Genomic DNA, 21,910 nt, shown 5'->3' on the forward strand with positions numbered 1-21,910 from the left:
GAAAAAAAGCTCCGGAAGCTCCGGCCCGGCTACGGTCCGGTCTAACGTGAGTCATAAAGTCATAATCCTGTAGTTTCACTAGCATTTATCATTTTCACACGTATTTCGGGCAGTAGACAAACTTTAATTTGCTTTTAGGAGATCTCACGGGTACGTAAGAGTTATATGAAATGTGTGATAGTTGAATAGGACTCTAGAACTTTCGAGGTTAGCTGGGATAGTTATGTAAAGTTTTAGTTTTGACCAATTCGAATAATAATTGAAGGGACGTTTAAATATAGAATCCGAGGTAGTTTAAATATAGAGTGGTAATTGGAGGTCTGATTAAATAAAAAATATTAAAAGTTTGGCTGCTTTAGAGTGATTTGCTTAGTAAATTAAGTGCATAAACTAAATTTACTCTCAAACTAAGCTACATTCTACTATTGTACTAAATATGCTGGTTTGACTTATTCACAGTATAAGGTAACGTGGTTGTTACTATAACTGTTCCAAATTTTAGGTGTCTACGTCAAAAGGTCTCCGAAGAAGTGTTAAGTGAATAAAGTTATGTAGGTACGGAGCACTAAAAACCATCACTAAACTATCTCACCAACACCAACCATTTAAGCTAAGCGGTAAAGCCTGTACCGTAAAATGGGGTGAGTAGGGTGGAAACTGAAATTCAAACCTCGATAACATTTTATTTTTACATATGAAAACTGAATAGTATATAATAAGTGTTCCGGACGTTTGTATTTTAGTTTTTATTTTATTTTGAGTAGTTCCATTTCATAACTTTGACGATAAAGAGGAAAACCCACCTCACCCCGTAGTGCCTCGTATTTGGGGTGAGAGGGGTTTTCATACAAAGGTGATTTTGGAAGATTGTTGGATCGATTTTTTTTTTATTATGCGTATTACTATAGCTCCATTTTAAACTGGAATACATTATTTTTGTAGCAGTAGCCTTAAAATCCCTTCTCACCCCCCCTCTCAAACCTTCTCTCCCCATTCATAACCCACCTCTCCCTGCGAAACCTACTCACCCCATTTTACGGTAACTAAACTTATTTAGTCGTCGAGGTTAACGCCGTTCAAGTTGACTTAAGCATTTTTTCTTCAATACTTTGTAATCTCCAACTATTAAAGATGGCAAAAATGTCCCCAAAGTTTGATTGCAACAGAATGAAACCGTTCAGGAAGCCGATCTGTAACCGCCCGTCAGAAGCAAAAAACATGAAAGTGAAAGAACGCCGAGAGCTTCAATCGTCCGCGTCTTATTGGAAAACTTTGTTGAGACTAGTGATGTACCTACCTACTGTTATCTTTATTCTAAATCTTCTTCAAGAATCTCTCTTTTGATGAGTGGAAACTGTAAGGTTCTTGAGTTTATCGCGAACATATCTCTGGACATAGATATAGAGAGAAGAACGGAATGGCGATTATTCCACCGACACGAGCTAGGCTCTTAAGAATAATGATGATGATGATGATCTATAGACATACAGATAGGCAGACGTGGCGGGGGATTTTGTTTTATAAAGTGTTTATAGTGATTAATGAAAAGAGTTAGAAAGGAAAAAACAAATTCCATAAAAAAAATTAAAACCTTACTCTTGTAACAATAAAAATCCGAAAAAAATTAACGAACGGCATATTTCTATGGAACTATACGGTTAATAAAATATGAATTCATTAACTTGCGTAATTGTGACGTTCCACGGGAAAAGGTACCTTATGAGGGTTTCTAGTTTCGGAGATATGAAATGTTTTGTAAAGAGGTGAAAAAATGCTCAATTTTTTTTTATTGTGTGATCTGAAACCTTAATGCGTAACGTTTGTTTACCTGTTTTTATTTTTGTTATAAGTTAGTTATAAGCCTAGTAATGTCGTCTCAGAGTTTAGTAGAAAAGGTACCTTATGGAAAAAAGATTGAAAATTCCCAAAAAAACTAGTCAATACGGGAAAAGAAGTTTGGTAGAGAACTGTATTAGCATTCTGCAAAACTAATTTGATAATTTCAGTTCTGGTTGGGGCGCCTCGCAAATATTATAACCGTACATCGACCGACATCACAAATCCAAGTAGCCTGCTATTATACCAAAGTTACTCTCGTCAAGTCTTTCTTAACTAGAATAATCTTCATTTGGTTTGGTCGCATGCAGTAAATCAGCCATTGGTTTGCTGAAAAATGCCAATATCCGACACATTACCTTATGGAATATCTGAGGTCATTGAACCTCAATGCCGCTTATCTTCAATAGCAACCGAAATATATTATTGATAAGAAATAGACGATTTATACCATTACCAAAATATTATTAGTTTATCCTAACTGTTCCATCATCATCATGCCTCATCATGTAACTTAATCACAAGGTACCTTTTCATTACATACAAATTATTGGTCTTTTTTAAGATTATTATGACGAAGAACTAATTACATTTGGGGCAGTTTAATGTAAATTAATATTTTCTATTCATAAAAGATAAACTGTAATATGATTGATATTTTGTAGTGATGTATTATTAGATTTATTTCCATAAGGTAACTTTTCGTAAATGTATGGAGCAAATACTGTTATTGTTATGTAAGTTTAAAGTGGCATAAGGGGTTAAATATAGCATTTAGTTGGGGTTTTAGGATTTATTTCATTTGAATGACAGAATTTCTTTCATATGTGCTCAGAAAAAATGATTGTGTGTCACATTAAAAGTAAAAATATTCAATTTTGTGATTTTATATGAAAAAGTCAGAAAATACATTTTCACCTCTAAATCGGTATTGTTTTTTGCTTAAACTGTCTGTCAGTGTCGTTTTCTAATAGATAGAATTTAAATCTTGAGAGCTCATTGCAATCAATCGTGAAAATGAAATAAAACTTTATTTTCAAGAGATTGGTTAGTATACACATAAATCAGTCGATATCAAAAGTTTCTATTTGCATTACAGAACAAGTCGCAATATTTTTTTAATCTCAGATATATAAGGTATTATTATTTGTAGTCAACTATGTAACTTACTTCAGAAACATAGTTTTTTAGGCGGCTAAACTTAAAACTTCTCTATCGTAAAGTTGCTCATTCCAAAACATTATTTTCAAAAAATCATATCTCTGTAACTACGCAACCTAGAAAGTTGATCTTTTGTGTTATCGATAGCTTATTTATTGTATATTACTGGGGTATGCATAACTCCATACCCGCCATAAGGTACATTTGACCGTGGGACGTCACAATTATGTTTTCTATAATGTTAATATACAAAAGTGGGGAATACTACGTTTGTCTGTTGTTTGTTTGTTAAAGCGGTCATCCCCTTTAGTCTTATTTTTTTATTATTATAAGAATGAGGAGCTTTCAAAAATGTGTATGGAATTTTATGTTTCGCTCCTTACATTTGTAATATTACATACAAAATGAAGGGTCGTAGATATGTATAAGTCAAATGAAGGGTCGTCGATATGGTTAATATTATTTTTCATAATGTCAATATCCAAAGAGGAAAATAGTAAATACGACCGCTTGCTTGTATTATTATCCAGACAGTGACATGTGGATACCGTACCGTTCCAAGGTAATATGACCGCTAAAGTTATTGACAACCATTGCCGGCAATATTTCCGGGTATGTCACATCACTAGCTATGCCCTGGCTTGTAATGTCCAGACATTGATAGTGACATTTGGATTCTGCGATGAAATTTCAATATGGCAGTTTTAACAGTCGGATTCTTTGAGTTTTATTTGAAGGCGACATTGTAGCCTTTCAGTTTAGCAAGTAGTACCTATACCTTCGAGCAACACCGGCTTCCGACACATCGGAAGGGAGGGGCCCAAGCGATATAGTCGCACCAATAAAAGTCTGCAGCGGATTTGATAGCCCACGCAGTGTAAGTGTTATGTATACGTCATAATTTCATAGAAGTTTGACGTTTAAAACGACACTTGCACTGCGTGGGCTATCAAAATCGCTGCAGACTTTTTACGGTCTGACTATAGCCAAAATGACAATCGTTTATTGAAAAACTCGAATTGAAAAGTAAACAATAAACATGTAGGTATTATTATTGTGTCGGGATGATAGATGGAAACAAAAAGCCACCACATAAATAACCAAATAGTCCAAATACCATACTTTTTCTTAAATCAATGGAATATTGTATAGAATTGAGAACTCTATTTATCTATCCATCAAATAGTATCAAAAGCTAAGGAAAAAAAACGGCAATTCTAATTCAATATTACCTATCCCTTGCTATTTACATTATTTGGGTTAAACAATGTGTAAGTATTAGCAAAGATATACATATAACTCCGTATAAGATGTGGAAAGTTTAAGAAACAAACGTGCCTCGTAAATTACAAGTAAAATTGACACTCGCTCAGATGGCGCTAGTACCTTTAGCCTATTCTCGACTAGATGGCGACCTAGGTGATACTTAACACATTTCAGTGAAAGAACATGGGTTCAATTTAGTCACAAGGCATTCTTAATGTTTTAGGTCTGTATCGAAAGATGGCAGTAAATTTGAAAATGTCATCGTAATGATTGAAGCGTCGATAGATGGCAATTAATTCAATTAGTCGTGTAAATGAATATATAACCTATTTTTATATCGTTTCGTTTTAAAACTATGAAAACAGGAAAAAGGTTTTTAGCTTAATAGTAGCGAGTTAATGGTAACCGAACTAGAGCTTGGCAAAAAAGAGTATTAGAAATTCAAAAGTGGCAACACTGTAGTGTCGTCCCGTTTTCTTACATAAATTGGTTTGAAAGGGACGACACTCCAGTGTTGCCACTTTTTAATTTCTGATCTTTTTTGCCAAGCTGTATCTGAGTGTTGAGAGTATGAAACCTGAGACTAAGATAAGGACAAATGATAATAGCGCTGTCTCTGCTTCTCCTATTGAAAGTTCGAACTTCGTATTATAATCGGTCAAGCAAATCTTGTTAGTAGAAAAAGGCGGCAAATTTAAAAATTGTAGGCGCGAAGGGTTATCGTCCCATAGAAAATTTGAATTTCGCGCCTTTTTCTACTGATAAGATTTGTTTGACCGAGTATATTATTATTACCTTATCTTCTCTACATACATATTTCTATAATACTTGTTTTTAGGACTAGGTAGACGGTTACTAATGTCCTTATTCATGTTACCTTGAAAATTGTAATCAACGCCAAGCAACAAAATGCACGTAAACAACCCATATATGTAACATAAGTATCAAGTCGTGGCATATAGGGCACAAAATGTAGGTAAAGCGAACAGGTTAAATAAAACATTATACACCGAAGAATACTCTATTGCGTTAACAATTTATTTAAAAGCTTTACTTCAACTCCATTTAATCATATATATGGTACAAAAAACAAGTAAAAAAACAAAACAAAAAAATAACATGACCAGGCGGCTTAGCACGGTCGCGTTTTTATCCCTTGTCACCATGCCTGTCACGTTCTAACAAGTATGTAAGTGCGAAAGGGACGCGCTTAGTGATTGTCGATAAAAATGGAACCGTCCTGAGCCCGCTGGCAGTTACCTCGCTTAACGCTTCAGTCTGGCAGTTAAGCGGGGTAACGCGGCCAGAGCCTCTTGCCTTTTTTAGATGTAGTTTAGTTTAGTTTTATTTTATTTTAGAATAGTTTATTTAAAATAAAATAAATAACCACTTGCAATAGTTTTTGTCAGAGAGTCATTTTACAATTTGTGTTAAAATTAAAAGGGATCTAACATACCATTTATTTCACAAAACAACCTCTTAATTAAAACTTTTTACAAAAAAAAGAAAACCGACTTCAAAAATGGTGAAATAAAATTTTATCCTTTTTAGGGTTCCGTACCCAAAGGGTAAAACGGGACCCTATTACTAAGACTCCGCTGTCCGTCCGTCCGTCCGTCTGTCCGTCCGTCCGTCCGTCTGTCACCAGGCTGTATCTCACGAACCGTGATAGCTAGACAGTTGAAATTTTCACAGATGATGTATTTCTGTTGCCGCTATAACAACAAATACTAAAAACAGAATAAAATAAAGATTTAAGTGGGGCTCCCATACAACAAACGTGATTTTTGACCGAAGTTAAGCAACGTCGGGCGGGGTCAGTACTTGGATGGGTGACCTTTTTTTTTTGCCGTTTTTTGCATTATGGTACGGAACCCTTCGTGCGCGAGTCCGACTCGCACTTGCCCGGTTTTTTAAGTCTATGCGTTACCAACTGATATGTTTGAAGTCGGTGCCGTGCCAAATTTTGAAGATACCATGATTTTGTTGCGATTCGATAAGGATGTACGTTGGATTGCCTTAGGCCAAGCGTGCACCACGATTTTAATTTTTGCGGCACGATTTTAGAATCGCGCTGTAATATATCGCAGAAAATTCACTGCGCGCACTGCGATGAAAAAGTCGACGATTTGTTCATTCTCAACATGGATTTCGTACCAGTCGTTTGTCATGAAACGTGTCTTTAATATGCGATCGCCGTATAACTTTGAGTATTTATACCACAAAGGTGATCTCCTTCTATTTCCATAATTAAATGGTCAACATCTAGCGTCTCATCTTCAGACTCCATCGGAGAAGCAGGTTCCGACATGTTGAGGCTTGGAGAGCGAAGTGCCGACTGAGGTCCGTGGTGCGATTTTATTATCGCAGTGCGCGCAGTGCCATACAACTCCTTATGCTGCAATTCACTTTGCGACAATCGCGTCGCGAGCAGTCGCGGAAAAATGTGACAAATCACAATTTTAAAATCGCCGCGATTTTTTTGTCGCATATGCGCGCACTGCCATATAAACACATACGTTACATTTCTGCAACTAAATTATCGCGCGACAAAAAGTCGTGGTGCGCGCTTGGCCTTACACGACGACAATGAACGTACTTTCTGTAGGTACAGTCGACGTTAAAAATATGTTTACACTTAACGCCTTATTACAAAGGAGGAGAGAGGAGAGGGAGGTGCAAAAGTGTAAACATATCTTTGACGTCGACTGACCTAAGAACGCACCTCAGAACACACGATCAAACCTTCTTGGCGCAGTCCGTACCATGTTTGTCAGCACATTAGTGTAAATCCAATGCATTTTTTGCCGTCGTATTTTTTAAAGAGCATTTCTTACAAATACAAATAACTTTATTTTGCATGAAATATGGTACAGAAGATGGTCAGACAATATTATACATAGGTAACACATATTTCACGATGGAATGCAAAAAACTAAAATTACAACTAATACTCAGTTTAAACAATCATAATAATCATTAAGTATGTTCTAATACTCGAACAGTCTATAGCACGCATAGTGTGGGATTGGGACTGAGTTATTTCCCGTCCCTTATCCAATGTAGTCCACATTTCAAAATAAAAAACAATTCAAGGAATTTACCTTCTTGCCAAATTTCACCTAAAGTGGTTCAGTTGTTTAGCCATGAAAAGGCGACAAAGTACTTACACATTTATAATAGTTATTAGTACAGTTCTAATGGGATTTGACAGCTTGGTAGGAGATCCAAGAGCCAAGCTGTCCCGACATTATACCGGAGATATCCCGGACATCAGTCTGTACGAGATTAGGATGGCCCTGAAGCAGCTTAAGAACAACAAGGCGCCGGGCAAAGACGGAATCACTTCAGAGCTTCTGAGAGCGGGTGGAACACCGGTACTTAAAGTCCTCCAGAAGCTCTTTAATTCCGTCTTGTCCGAGGGCATAACGCCTGAAACATGGAATAGAGGCGAGGTGGTGCTGTTCTTCAAAAAAGGTGATAACAACCTATTGAAGAACTACAGACCCATCACGCTTCTGAGCCATGTCTATAAGCTGTTTTCAAGGGTCATCACGAACCGTCTCGAACACAGACTTGATGACTTCCAGCCTCCCGAACAAGCCGGTTTCCGAAAAGGCTATAGTACCATAGACCACATCCATACGCTGCGGCAAGTTATACAGAAGACCGAAGAGTATAACTTGCCATTATGCTTAGCGTTTGTGGACTATGAGAAAGCCTTCGACTCGGTGGAAACATGGGCGGTGCTTGAGTCTCTTCAGCGATGCCATATTGACTATCGGTACATCGAAGTGTTGAAGTGTTTGTATAGTAACACCACCATGTCGGTCCGAGTACAGGAGCAGAGCACGAGGGCGATTCCATTGCGAAGAGGCGTAAGGCAGGGAGACGTTATCTCTCCGAAACTGTTTACTGCCGTAATGGAAGACGCCTTCAAGCTCCTGGAATGGGAAGGACTTGGCATCAACATCAACGGCGAATACATCACTCACCTTCGGTTTGCCGACGATATCGTAGTCATGGCAAAGTCGATGGAGGAACTCAGCATGATGCTCGATGACCTCAACCGAGTTTCACAACGGGTGGGCTTGAAAATGAACATGGACAAGACGAAACTTATGTCAAATGCCAATGTTGTGCCCATCCCAGTCTCTGTTGGGAACTCGGTACTCGAAGTTGTTGACTCGTACATCTACCTAGGACAAGTAGTCCAATTAGGTAGGTCCAACTTCGAGAAAGAGGTCAACCGCCGAATCCAACTCGGTTGGGCAGCGTTCGGGAAACTACGTAATGTCTTTTCGTCCGACATACCTCAGTGCCTCAAGACGAAAGTCTTTAATCAATGTGTGTTACCAGTGATGACTTACGGCTCCGAAACGTGGTCTTTCACTATCGGCCTCATCTCAAAACTTAAAGTCGCTCAACGAGCTATGGAGAGGGCTATGCTCGGAGTTTCTCTACGTGATCGAATCAGAAATGAGGAGATCCGTAGACGAACTAAAGTCACCGACATAGCCCACCGGATTAGCAAGCTGAAGTGGCAATGGGCAGGCCACATTGCACGCAGAGAAGATGGCCGATGGGGTCGAAAAGTGCTCGAGTGGAGACCACGGACTAGCAAGCGCAGCGTAGGACGTCCACCCACAAGATGGACAGACGATCTTGTTAAGGTCGCCGGAAGACGCTGGATGCGGGTCGCTTCCAACCGGCACGTATGGAGGTCCAAGGGGGAGGCCTATGTTCAGCAGTGGACGTCTTATGGCTGAGATGATGATGATGATGATGAATGGGATTTATAGCCATAAAAGTGATTATTTTTGACTGGTATTGTTACTACTTGGCTTGGCACCGACTTCAAACATATCAGTTGGTAACGCATAGACTTAAAAAAGGATAAAATTTTATTTCACCATTTTTGAAGTTTTCTTTTTTTTGTAAAAAGTTTTAATTTTTCCATTTTTAGTTTTAACGCATTGTTAAGAGCGCGACGCATGAATGAAATACAAGATCATGTTTAACACTAAATTCGTGTACCTATTACTTTAATAAATATGTAATCAGGAATTTTCTCCAGACACTAACCCAATCCATCAACCCCTCGATCACTCAACCTCACAGCGCATCAACCCCTGATCCAGGAACCCCTCGACCCTGAACCAGCAACCCTTCAACCGCCATTCCCCGACCCCTTAATCCCTGACCCCTTAACTCCTAACCCTAACCCCCGATCAGTAGCCTTACCAGCTTACCACAAGTTTGACATTGATATATTCGCTAGCGTGGGTGTAACTTACTTTCTTTGCATCTCGCTCGTACTGGCATATTAGTGCGAGCGAGATGCATAAAAAGTAAGTTACGAAGACGTTAGCGAATATGTCAATGTCAAACTCGTGGTAAGGCTACAGTTGCACTACATCAAATTGGTGGTTTTTGGAAGCAAATGCTTGAGTTACTTCAGAAAACACCGAAATCACTTTACACGTACCTTTAAAAATTGAGGAGTTCCCTCAATTCCTCATGGATTCCATCATCAGACCAGAACTAAAAATAATACCGAAACACCTTGGAGGTAACTCCTTCCAAACAAAAAAAGAATTACTCAAATCAGATCACAGGTACCGGAGTAATCGCTGAACATACTACATTTAAAAAATCATCATCATTATCATCAAAACAATCATCATCATCAGGTATACTTCATCAAATTGGTGGTTTTCGAGAGAAAATGCTCGAGTTGCTTAAGAAAATACCCAAATCACCATGCATGTGCCTTTAAAAATTGAGGAGTTTCCTCAAGTCCTCATGGATTCCATCATCAGAACAGAACCAAATTAATATGGGACCAACTTGGAGGTAGCTCCTTTCAAACAAAAAAAGAATTACTCAAATCGGACTACGGATGTCGGAGTAATCGGTGAACGTACATAGAAAAAAAAATAGCCACAACCGAATACAGAACCTCCTCCTTCTATGAAATCGAAGTCGGTTAAAAATCAAGATTGAACTCGGACTAGGCGGTCGTTTCCGAATTAATGGTCAACAACAAAATTGTAGTACATTACATTTCAATGCAAGTGTGGAAAGTGTGTTATTATTTACGAGTCACGCTCTGTAGCTTTGACTCCGTACACAGTTTGCTCCAGATATTCTTTAAATTTAACACATGAGTAATGATGTCATGATACGGGTCCATCCATTTTGTAGCTGAATCATTTCAGGCCTTGTCTAAGCAGGTATCTCCATAGATGCGCTCTCGTTCCTCCCATACATCTTTAGCGGAATCAAATCGCAAGATTATTTGCATAATGTCATCGGACATGGTTGTCGTGAACAAAATTAAAATTGCCTCGAGCACTACACTACTAAAATTTTAAGCCACCAGTGTTATAATATTGGGATACTAATTTCCCTATTTGAATAATCCTCGTGTTTAATGCTTGCTCTATTTTTATTCGGTTACACTTTAAAATGAATAGATAATAATCTTATAATATCTCTGTTTACGACATTTACTTTTCTGTGACAGTACGTAGAAACAACAGTTGCTAAGTTACAACTGCCACGATGAATATTTGCTATTCACATTACAATCTAAGTAGCCAATGTTCTTTAATATTCCAGATACACATAAAGAATAATGACAAAACATTATGAACTCTAACTACTAGAATTAAAGTTGAATTTTACTAACGTACATATCTTTATGCATCTTTGTGTATTTTGACTGATTCTATTTGAATTTGACAGAAGCCCTACCGTATTTAAGGTTAATAAATACACCGTATACATAGTTTAATGCAATGAGATTTTATAACTCCTTAGTGAAAAAACCTCACGGTTTGTGTAAGTTGAGCTTTATGTCAATGCTAATAAAGATGGTGACGACAGCAAGGCTTTTGTTAATATATAAATTATAATACATTGATTTACGAAAATGAATAATATAATATCTTTTAATGATGTAGGTATTTCTAATTCCCGTTTTATTTTTACCCAATATTATATTTATTTCATTAATAAAATGCGTATATAATTACTGTAATAGTCCATACCATATTCGTGATGGTTTACTCCGGGCCCAAAATCGACGATCTCCATTGTGTATGAAATTACAAGCAAATATCAGCCTTAATTAATGAGTTAAGTATTGGATCCGTTATGTTCTTAAATGTAAAATTAAATGATGTTAAACAACTTCTTCTGCAACGCGACATGCTAAAAACAGCCCAAAAAATTTGGGGCGATAGAGTCGGACCAAGAATAGTCTGCAGCGGATTTGATAGCCCACGCAGTGCAAGTGTCATTTATACGTAATCATTTCATAGAAGTTTGAGTTTTAAAATAACACGTGCACTGCGTGGGCTATCAAATCCGCTGCAGACTTTTCATGGACTGACTCTAGAATAAAAATGACACTTTAATAAATAAATATATATACAAGAATTGCTCGTTTAAAGGTGATAAGGCAAGATTCATATATTGGGTACGTATATCATATATTGTGTCTTCATCATCAGACCCACTTCATCAAATAGGTGGTTTTCGAGACAAAATACATCCACCAGGCGGGCCGTATGCTTGTTTGCCACCGACGTTGTATAAAAAATGCAACCAAACTACCATGCATTTCTTTAAAATGTTAGGACCTTCACAAAACAATTCCAGTCATTAAAATCATCTACGACTAGGTAATGTAAGTATAGTAGGGCCTGTCAGACGGACGGGATGGGTCACTATTACTTAATATCGAATGATTCCTGTGTTTTTCTCCATCCGCAAGTACCTACATTAGTATCTCGATGCATACATACAAACATTCATATAGATAGACAGACGGACGGGATGGGTCGCTGTTATTATCGAATTCTTCCTGTATTTTTCTACATCTGTAAGTACATTAGCATCGCAATGCATACATACAGACAAACATACATATAGATATATAGACAGACAGACGGCCGGTAGGAGTCGCTGTTAATATGGAATGCTTTCTGTATTTTTCTACAAAGCAAGCTACCAAGCTTCCTGCAAGTAAAGTACATTAGTACCTATCTCAATGCATACACACATCAAACATATATATATATATAACTAGTTTTTGCCCGCGACTTCGTCTGCGTGGAATTAGAAATTAATTACAGCGGCTAAAGTAAGTATAGCGCTTGGCTTGGATAATGCTAATAGCAATCATTCAATTCGCGCATTGCTTACTTCAACTATTAGGCAATTCATTAAGTCTTTCAATTCGACCCCCCTTTGCACTCTCTTCAGGGATGATTTTCGACATTAAAACTATCCTACGTCCTTCCCTGGACTATCTCTATACCAAATTTCAACTCAATCGGTTCAGCGGCTTAAGCGTAAAGAGGTAACAGACGGACAGACAGACACACTTTCGCCTTTATAATTAGTATGGATAGATAAGTGACAGATAGACGGACAGACGGACGGTGGGGGCACTGTTAATATCAAATGTTTCCTGTATTTTTCTATGTTCTTCAAGCGTAATAGCATACTAATGCAGACATTGAAACACACAAACACATATAGCACATTTTTTTCAAGATCGCTTACCTTCTTTCTAATGCTAAAATAAGTTTTTTGGCAAAAATTGCATTTTTGGTACAAGCTTTTATCGCTGACTGTACTTTTCTTACGACAGACAACTAATACTCATCGTTGTTTCATCACAGAGTTCCTATGGCCACCTCATGTCTCCATCATCAGATCAGTTCGACGGTACCATATTATTGTATTGTCATCAGAACTACATACAGCTGCCAATTTTCATGACGCTACGATCCTTGGAAGTTGGTTAAATTAGTTACCTTAGATTCCATTACATAATTACATACAGGTCGACCTAATAAAAGCTTGGTAAAAACGAACTATAGAAAGACATTAGACAGACAGACGGACAGACTGACGATATGGGTCACTGTTAATACTCGTATTGAATGTTTCCTGTATTTTTCTATGCTTTACAAGCACAATAGCATATGTATGCATAGGAGTGATTACAGAGCTTCAAGTATTCGGTAGTTACCTAATTGCTAGAATTGGTGTTAGGTAAAGTTAGCACAGCAAACCGTGCTTTCGGGGCCGCCGGTAGCAGTGCGTTCTTACAACTTCAGACTGTATAATTTGGTTATTTTTGCAATTTATATAGGTACGCACATTTCGATGAGATTTTCGCAAAATGTGACAATGACACTTAATGTCTTGGTACCTAACGTCAAATTTAACAAATCATTTATTTTACTATCTATGAAGTAAATATGGCTTCTTTACTGCCCTAGTGCGGTATTAACACTAAACCTGACTATATCGAAAATTGTAAGGGCAATATGTGCTGTAATGTGAAATTTCCAAAAGGAGGGTGGGCTAATTGGTCCTTATATTAGCCAATAAAGACAACCGATATGTCATCTTAAACTTAGCGCCATCTGACAAAAGTCATTGTCAATAATTGGCTGGGTAAAAAGCTACCGTAACGTGGTGAACGCATGTGAATTCTAAACGCAAAACGCAAACCCAAAAGGACGTAACTCCACAAAAAAGAACTACTAGGGTCATCTAGTGAACTCAGAGCAAATTAAATTGACAGCTACAAAAGTTACTTTGACTTTCGTCCTCTATTACCCTATATACTTTCTGGTATTAGTATTATAAGTAGGATCTTATTAATTTATTAGAGGTGCATCATATCGGACATTGTTCCTATAGTATTTCATTGTATCCCTGATACACGAGCCACATACATACATACTTACATCTTAATTTAGATAGATAATTCTCCGAATTGTGCCTATCATGCCATGGGATACATTGACACGTTAGCACAAAACCGCTCTTTGTTTCATTGTAAGTACAGTCAAGCACAAAAATACGTATGCAAGCAGGGGTAAGATTATATAGGTAATTGAGCGAGCGTAGGGAGTAGTTTGAAAAGTGTAATCTCCCTTGCGAGGGTTTCAAGATACGAGGCTTAGCTCTGCGAGCGAGTGAAGTACCTACAAAAAAAATCATCTCACCAACACGAGGAAAATACTGACTGACATTACAGATCAAATCCAAATCCACGTTATTAAATATTTGTCATTGAAAATCATTAATTTATAGTCAAATCCACCAGCCAATTTGAGGAAACAACACAAAATTAGCATCAAATTACTTTACCACTTTTGTGGATAGTGTTAAATTACTTATTAAGTATCAGTTTTTGAAGAATAAAGAGAGTCTTTAAGAGCTAATGTTGTGAAAATGATTAGCTCCCGATTCGTCGGATTCTTCTTTCGTCGGATTCTCGGTTAGTCGGATTGTGTACAGTAAATCCGGTGAAACAGGAATCCGGCGAAACAAGAACCTGGCGAATCGGGAACTAATCGTGAACATTTGTTAAAACCAGATAAAAACCACAACTTTTAAGAATTGCTCGCCATATGGAAACGCGTAAGAGCTGTTACCTGCGCATTGCGGACCTTTTAACCACCTATAAATTCCAACTCTTCCAACACTCTTCACATCAACTCTCAACTCTTCTTAACATTCCATTTCTAACCGCAGCTGCACTAGGTACCGGTACTGAACGCGTCGCTGTCATTGTCAATTTCCATAGTAAAATTGACAGTAATGCAGCTGCGGTTAGAAATGGAATGTTACCCTTACAGAACTTAGAGGGAGGGTGACTGCTATAGTTATTGGCCACTACCTAGTAATTGGCCTCAAATCAGAAAGAAACAAGCAAATTGAAACCTAATTGTTAAGAGCGGCCAATTACTACTTATGCAGCTTTAAATATAAGTACACAAATATTCTTGACTGTACAATTGTACATCCTACAGATAAGCTGAGAATATAATGCTACTACTGTTTCATAGCCATAACTAAAAGATGCATAATATACACTTTTGTACATTCAGTCGAATCAGGCAGTGAAGGCAGTCTAATCCTCATTGGATTGTAAACGAGTTATTCATTGTTGGTTAAAATGTTTCAGTTAATATGTTTGTGTGCAATTATATTTATTGGTAAGTTTTACTTTTTTATATTCATATAATCTCGAATTTATGAGCTCATAAGTTACTATAATACACCGTGTTTTTTTTTAACTCCGTTAATTTGAAGGATGAATTCCTGAGCTTAAATGAAGTTTCATTAGAATATAATAGAATAGATTGTATTAAGCATTTTATGTTGTTTGTATATTTGTATTTATTAAGCAAATCTCTAGAAAATCTATAGGGGTATAAGGGATCTATAGAAAAGATATATATTATTTTACAAACGATTCATAACTAGGCCGATAACTTGTTTATAAATAACGCCATTAAACGATATAAATTGTATTTAGGCCAGGAGACTGGAGCGGTCATGGATCCCGGCTACGAATACGTTGAAGAAGCGAACACTTGGCTGCGCCTGCACATCGTGCCTGCTACATGGCAGGACGCGCTCCTGCGCTGCAAGGCCGAAGGTTATAGTTATAACTTATACATTTTATAACGTTTGCAAGTACAGTCAAACCTGGATAAGGTAAACTGGATAAACGAGAAACCTGTATTAGCAAGAGTAATTATAAGGTCCCATCATTTTTGCCCTATTAGCGAAAGATCGAAACATCTTTAAGAGAGAGTCGTTTGGCCCGTTTGAACCTCTGTATCAGAGAGTTTATCTCCCTTGGCCTCTATAAGAGAGAATCCTGAGTGTAATTATTATCCGTTATTTTTAACACTTTCTAATTTTCGTGGAACTAATGCACATGTGGTGCAATCTGACCATCTTTTTATTGTTTATAAAAAAGAATTTGTCTCTTAGGTCATTGTTTTGATTCTTTTGAGAAAAACAAATGTGCGCCGTGAACCGATATTTTAGATCCGACTTGCTCAGTGCCTACGTATTGATTGTGTAGAATGGTTGAACACATTCTAGGATTATCTAAATGAATAATAAGTGTTAACGATAAAAATTGCAATCTCTTTCGAGAACGGGCAGTCACGAAAGCAAAATTCACAGTAAATTAGGTTTCCATAAATATTGGCTGAATCGAATAAGTAGGTATGACAGGTATGTAATTTTGGTAATAGGGCATATCTGCGACTTATTTTTCAAACCTGCCTAAGCGAGATATCTACGATCCCTTACCTCTAAGAGTGAGAAACTCGGATTAGAGAAAAACCTCTATGAGCGAGAAAAATCTTCTGGCCCCTTGAGCTCTCGCTTATACAGGTTTGACTGTATTTGTACGCGGCAACATTCTGCTTTATCGCGCCAGCATGTTGGTTAGTCCGTTACGATGAAAACCATGTAGATATTTTCATCAACCTAATGTGTAATGACACAAAATTAGCAAGAACACCCTTGTGCTAAACTTCTTCTCCATAATCTCTGAGAGCGGTTCCTTTCTCCTAAATTATCTGTTAAAACAGCAATCATTTCATTTTTTCCTTCAGCGCCGCTACAGCTTTGACATCTGTGATAGTTTTGCATTTGCATTCATTACTTATAACTTTTCTTACAGGTGGTATGTTAGCCTCCCCTTCGGACACTGCTCTGACAAAAGCGATGCTGTCCATAATGAGCTCAAATAATGCGCTGTCACCAGGCGTGTTCATGGGAATACATGATCTCATCTCTGAGGGTGATTTCATGTCCCTTGATGGTAAAACTTAATAATATAAATTTATTTATAAATAAGTAGGTATAATACTTTGTGTTCAAATAAAACAGTAAGCTTTCCCGGCTATTGCAGTTGGTCGTCACTGTTACTGTCCCTGTGCTTATTCAAATTTATCTGCAGTTTAAGGGACTCCAGCGAAAAGGTGATATGGGTTTCGTTCGTTGGACGGAACCAAACAATGTAGTGGAACTGATGATGTATGACAATGTAGTCCAAATGATCGTGCTAATCTGGCTGACTGCATGAATAAAATTACAATCACTGGAGGAGTGGAGAACAAAATTGATATTTTTTATTTATTTATATTCATGTGTTTCCTGACCTACGGTCTCCGTGGCATTTGTTGTTTTATATTGTGCATAATCTACTCAATATTCCATTCTTAGGTATACCCGTCTCCGACATACAGCTGAATTGGGCTTATAGTGAACCTAGCGACAAAAATGAAGAAGAAAATTGTGTGAGACTTACCAGCACGGGCCAAGTGGCTGATGAGCGCTGCGCCAGCAAATACCCCTACTTTTGCCGCAAGGAGAATGCCACGATGGTCGTCGATAAAGTTTGTCGAACTACTGCTGTTGGTAAGTCAACTTTGCAGGAGAAACTCTCTATATACGAGAGCACAGTCCAAACCAAACAGTTTAAAACGAGAAGAAGTGCTCAAAAACATGAATAAGCTCACCAGCAAAGCTTACTTTTATGAATGTCTACTAAGACACACTCATACTCACAATACTCACAATTGTAATTTTTTTATAGTAGTTTTTTAACACAAGGTCTGGTCGTTTGTGTGTCTTATCAGACCCACACAGGACCGTTGTTGACCTTCAAAATTTTGGTATTTTTTTCCTTACACCTTTGACAAATAAGGTTGTAAATAAATAAATATTATATGACATTATTAATTTATTACACAAATTGACTAAGTCACACAGTAAGTTCAATAAGGCTTGTACTTAGACAACGATACATATATTATATTAAAAAAAAAACACCCATGACGTTTTGTTTGATAACACCCATGACAGCCATGACTCAGGAACAAATATCACACACACACGAATAAATCCCCTTTACCCGAATTTGAACCCGGGACCATTGGCTTCATAGGCAGGGTCACTACTCACTGGCCATTATAGGTCGTCAGGTTGTATTGTTATTCCATGCCTATTAATTTTTTCAAATATGGGATCCGTAAACGTGCGTACAGAATATTTAACTAAACTACGAGTACATAACACAGCAATTATCAGAGCTGGTAAGTACTTACTACAGTTCTTGTGGACGAGTAATAATTTTAATAATATTAACAGGCTACGCATACAACGCTATCACTCGCAGCTGCTACAAGTTCCACCGGGTCGCTCAAACCTGGCATCGTGCTGCTGGAGTCTGTCACGCAGAAGGAGGACACCTGTCTGTTATTAATAGTAGAATAGAATCACTCGTGATTAAAACTATTTTCGAGAACAATCCCGCAGACACTCTTTTTGGAGCTACACATGATTTCATTGCCTTTATTGGTGCCTGGAAATGGAATATTGAAGATGGCGAGTGGCTTACTGTAAATGGTAAGAGGTTCATATTATTTTATTTTAACATATGAAGCAAAATCTGATCATCTTATCGAGAAAATCTGTAAGGATTAATTTCAACTACATTTGATCAACAATTGTTTTTAACTTGTATCCTGCAACCTAGTCATATATGGTTTGAGTATTACACTTTGCTTAATCAATTTTAGAGAAACTATAAGTACCATCTATTTCTCAATATTTTTATTTCATACAATAGCTAATTAGCTTTTAGCGTTTGAGCTTGAGTTAAGTTTAAATACGAATGGTAAAGAGGTAACTAATACTTGTAAGTTTATTATTAAAAAGGTAAACAAAATAAAATTGCATTGTTTACCAGGTCAAACACTCGATGAAGCTGGATTCGCAGAGTGGAGTGACAGCCAGCCTAACAATTTAGGTGGTGACCAGACAGTATTGTCCGTACAGCGGGGTGGCAAGTTAGATGACATCTCACCTCACATCAAAGAAGCATTCATCTGTGAGATTTCGCTAGGATATTAAAATAATTTAAAAAATATATACAATATTGTAATGTACAATAAAGCATCATAATTCATATTGTTCAATATTTATTTTACCATACCATGTAAAAAATGGGCCAAATGCGTATTGTACGACGCATAATCAATCAAGGATTCCGTAGCTGTATAATATATTCGCTTTAATAAAAAAAAACACGGCCAAGTGCGAGTCGGACTCGCGCACGAAGGGTTCCGTACCATTATGCAAAAAGCTGCAAAAAAATAACGTTTGTTGTATGGGAGCCCTACGTAAATATTTATTTTATTCTGTTTTTAGTATTTGTTGTTCTAGCGGATGCAGAAATAACATCACCTGTGAAAATTTCAACTGCCTACTTATCACGGTTCCTGAGTTACAGCCTGGTGACAGACAGACAGACGGACGGACGGACAGACGGACAGCGGAGTCTTAGTAATAGGGTCCCATTTTTAGCCTTTGGGTACGGAACCCTAAATAGCGTACTCCCATTTTAAAGGCCGGCACCGCACTTGTAACCCTTCGGGTATTGCAGGGGCCCGTTTCTCAAAAGCTTGTAACTTGTAATACAAGTGGAAGTCCCTTTCTAACAAAAGCTGTCAAAAAGTGACATCCGCTTGTATTACAAGTTACAAGCTTTTGAGAAACGGGCCCCTGATGTCCCCGGGCGACGGTATTTGTTTACCATCAGGCGATTCTTCTGCTCGTTTACCTCCTAATAAAACATAGTAAGATTAGTAAGTAAATGTATCCAATATAGTGATTTGTGAAAAAATTGAACGAAGGGCATATTTCTGGGTATGTCACATCACTAGCTATACCCTGGCTTGTAATGTCCAGACATTGATAGTGACATTTGGATTCTGCGATGAAATTTCAATATGGCAGTTTTAACAGTCAGATTCTATGAGTTTTATTTGAAGGCAATATTGTAGCCTTTTAGTTTAGCGAGTAATACCTATACATACAAGATGTTTCATGCACATCTGATATTACAAAAAGTTACTAAACTTTTTTTTGACTTTTTAACATTTTTTTAATGAAAATATAGCGCCAATACCTATTATCGTAATGTTTTAGTTAACAAAACGACGAAGCATAGAGTTTTCCATTACTTTTATACAGAGATACATATAACTCCGTATAAGATAAATAAAGTCTAAGAAAAAAACGTGCCTCGGACGGCCAAGGAAAAGTCATTCTCGAATAGATGGCGCCATTACCTTTGGCCTATTCTCAGCTAGATGGCGTTAACGACACCGCTTGGTATTTAACAGTTTTAACACATATCAGTGAAGGAACATGGGTCAGTATGGAACAATAAAAATTAAGAATCATTTATCCGTAAACATATTTTGATTATTTTATACATTTTCAATTTTATTTTAAGTTTTAATCGTGTGTCGACAGATGGCAGTAAATGTACCGTGACTACAAAATTGACAATGACAGAACCCCTCTATACTATCTATTCTTTTTGCTTTTATATATAGATATTTACATCAATAACAAAATGTCCATAGCCAAAATGACAATCGTTTATTGAAAAACTCGAATTGAAAAGTAAACATGTGGGTATTGTGTCGGGATGATAGATGGAAATAAAAAGCCACCAAAAATTAACCAAATAGTCCAAATACCATACTTTTTCGTTAATCAATGGAAGATTTTTGGGCATACCGTGAAATTGCGCTCATATTATATAGCATTGAGAACCCTATCCATCAAATTGTATGAAGTCATCTATTATATTGGATGAAAATCTGAGGAAAAACAAAACGGCAGTTCTAATTCAATATTACCTATCCCTTGCTATTTTTTTTTTTTTTTTTTTAAAGTAACTTTATTTATTTTGACAATGACATTCACACTTGCTATTTACATTATTTGGGTTAAACAATCTGCAAGTATTAGTATTATAAGTAGGATCTTATTAATTTATTAGAGGTGCATCATATCGGACATTGTTGCTATAGTATTTCATTGTATCCCTGATATACGAGCCACATACATACATACTTACATCTTAATTTAGATAGGTAATTCTCCGAATTGTGCCTATCATGCCATGGGATACATTGACACGTTAGCACAAAACCGCTCTTTGTTTCATTGTATGTACAGTCAAGCACAACAATATTATATTACCTAAGTATTTATGGAAACTATATTACACAATATAACAAATAAAGTACAAATGGCGGACTTTATACCCAAAGTTACAACATGCACCCGTAAGGGCATAGCAACATTGGTACTTAAATAATACTTAATCTAAATGTATATTCAAAAGAGACAAAAAATACAAACTAAACAATAATAAAACTAAACTACATGGAATATAAAACTTAAAATAATCATATAAATAGACTTATAAATGAACTTATAAATGAACTTATAAATAAACTTATAAATAAAAAATGCTCCCTAGGTCGCTGTCATGAGTTATGGTGCCCAGTAGGCTGGCAGCGTTACCTCGTTGGATGGCCAAAGGCATTCTCTACCAGTCAACCATCAGGCTAAACAGAAACAGTAGTAGGTGAAGGCATTAAACAAAAAAAAGCGGAATAGGTAACTTGAAACAAAAAATATAGCGATAAATACACATTAACGAAAATAAACTTACATTATACATACTATGTTTAAATAAACTTGCATATATATTAGGTACAGTAAAGGGCCATAAAGTTTGCACATCGGAATTTCGGCTTCGTAGAGCGTTGTCTCTTTCATTCTCGTTGCCTCCAATATTCTCTTTCTAAATACCGATGTGCAAACTTTATGGCCCTTTACTGTACTTTATGTACCTACTCAGTGCAAAGTATCAACATAATCTATATTATAGTAACTAGATTGTACAACAAGGGCATAAAGTGACCCATTTTTACCC

The 21,910-nt window shown here is 37.0% G+C and overlaps 1 protein-coding gene across 1 annotated transcript; it reads left to right on the plus strand.

Moving 5' to 3' along the window:
• Window positions 1-15,212: 15,212 nt before the first annotated feature.
• On the plus strand, window positions 15,213-19,035 carry LOC134791057 (secretory phospholipase A2 receptor-like). Its single transcript, XM_063762087.1, has 6 exons — window positions 15,213-15,296; window positions 15,620-15,742; window positions 16,787-16,927; window positions 17,332-17,526; window positions 18,259-18,516; window positions 18,860-19,035. Exons 1-6 carry the CDS (start codon window positions 15,257-15,259, stop codon window positions 19,021-19,023), a joined length of 921 nt encoding a protein of 306 aa, XP_063618157.1. The 5' UTR covers window positions 15,213-15,256; the 3' UTR covers window positions 19,024-19,035.
• The last annotated feature ends 2,875 nt before the right edge of the window (window positions 19,036-21,910 follow it).

This window comes from Cydia splendana, chromosome 5, assembly GCF_910591565.1.
Source record: "Cydia splendana chromosome 5, ilCydSple1.2, whole genome shotgun sequence".
NCBI classification, from domain to species: Eukaryota; Metazoa; Arthropoda; class Insecta; order Lepidoptera; family Tortricidae; genus Cydia; species Cydia splendana.

Excerpts from the sequence above, each read along its gene's own strand:
- LOC134791057 (XM_063762087.1), top strand. The coding sequence starts at position 15,257 with ATGTTTCAGTTAATATGTTTGTGTGCAATTATATTTATTG. Across the intron at positions 15,297-15,619 it reads GTGTGCAATTATATTTATTG|GCCAGGAGACTGGAGCGGTC; the intron begins GTAAGTTTTACT and ends AATTGTATTTAG. Across the intron at positions 17,527-18,258 it reads TTGTCGAACTACTGCTGTTG|GCTACGCATACAACGCTATC; the intron begins GTAAGTCAACTT and ends TAATATTAACAG.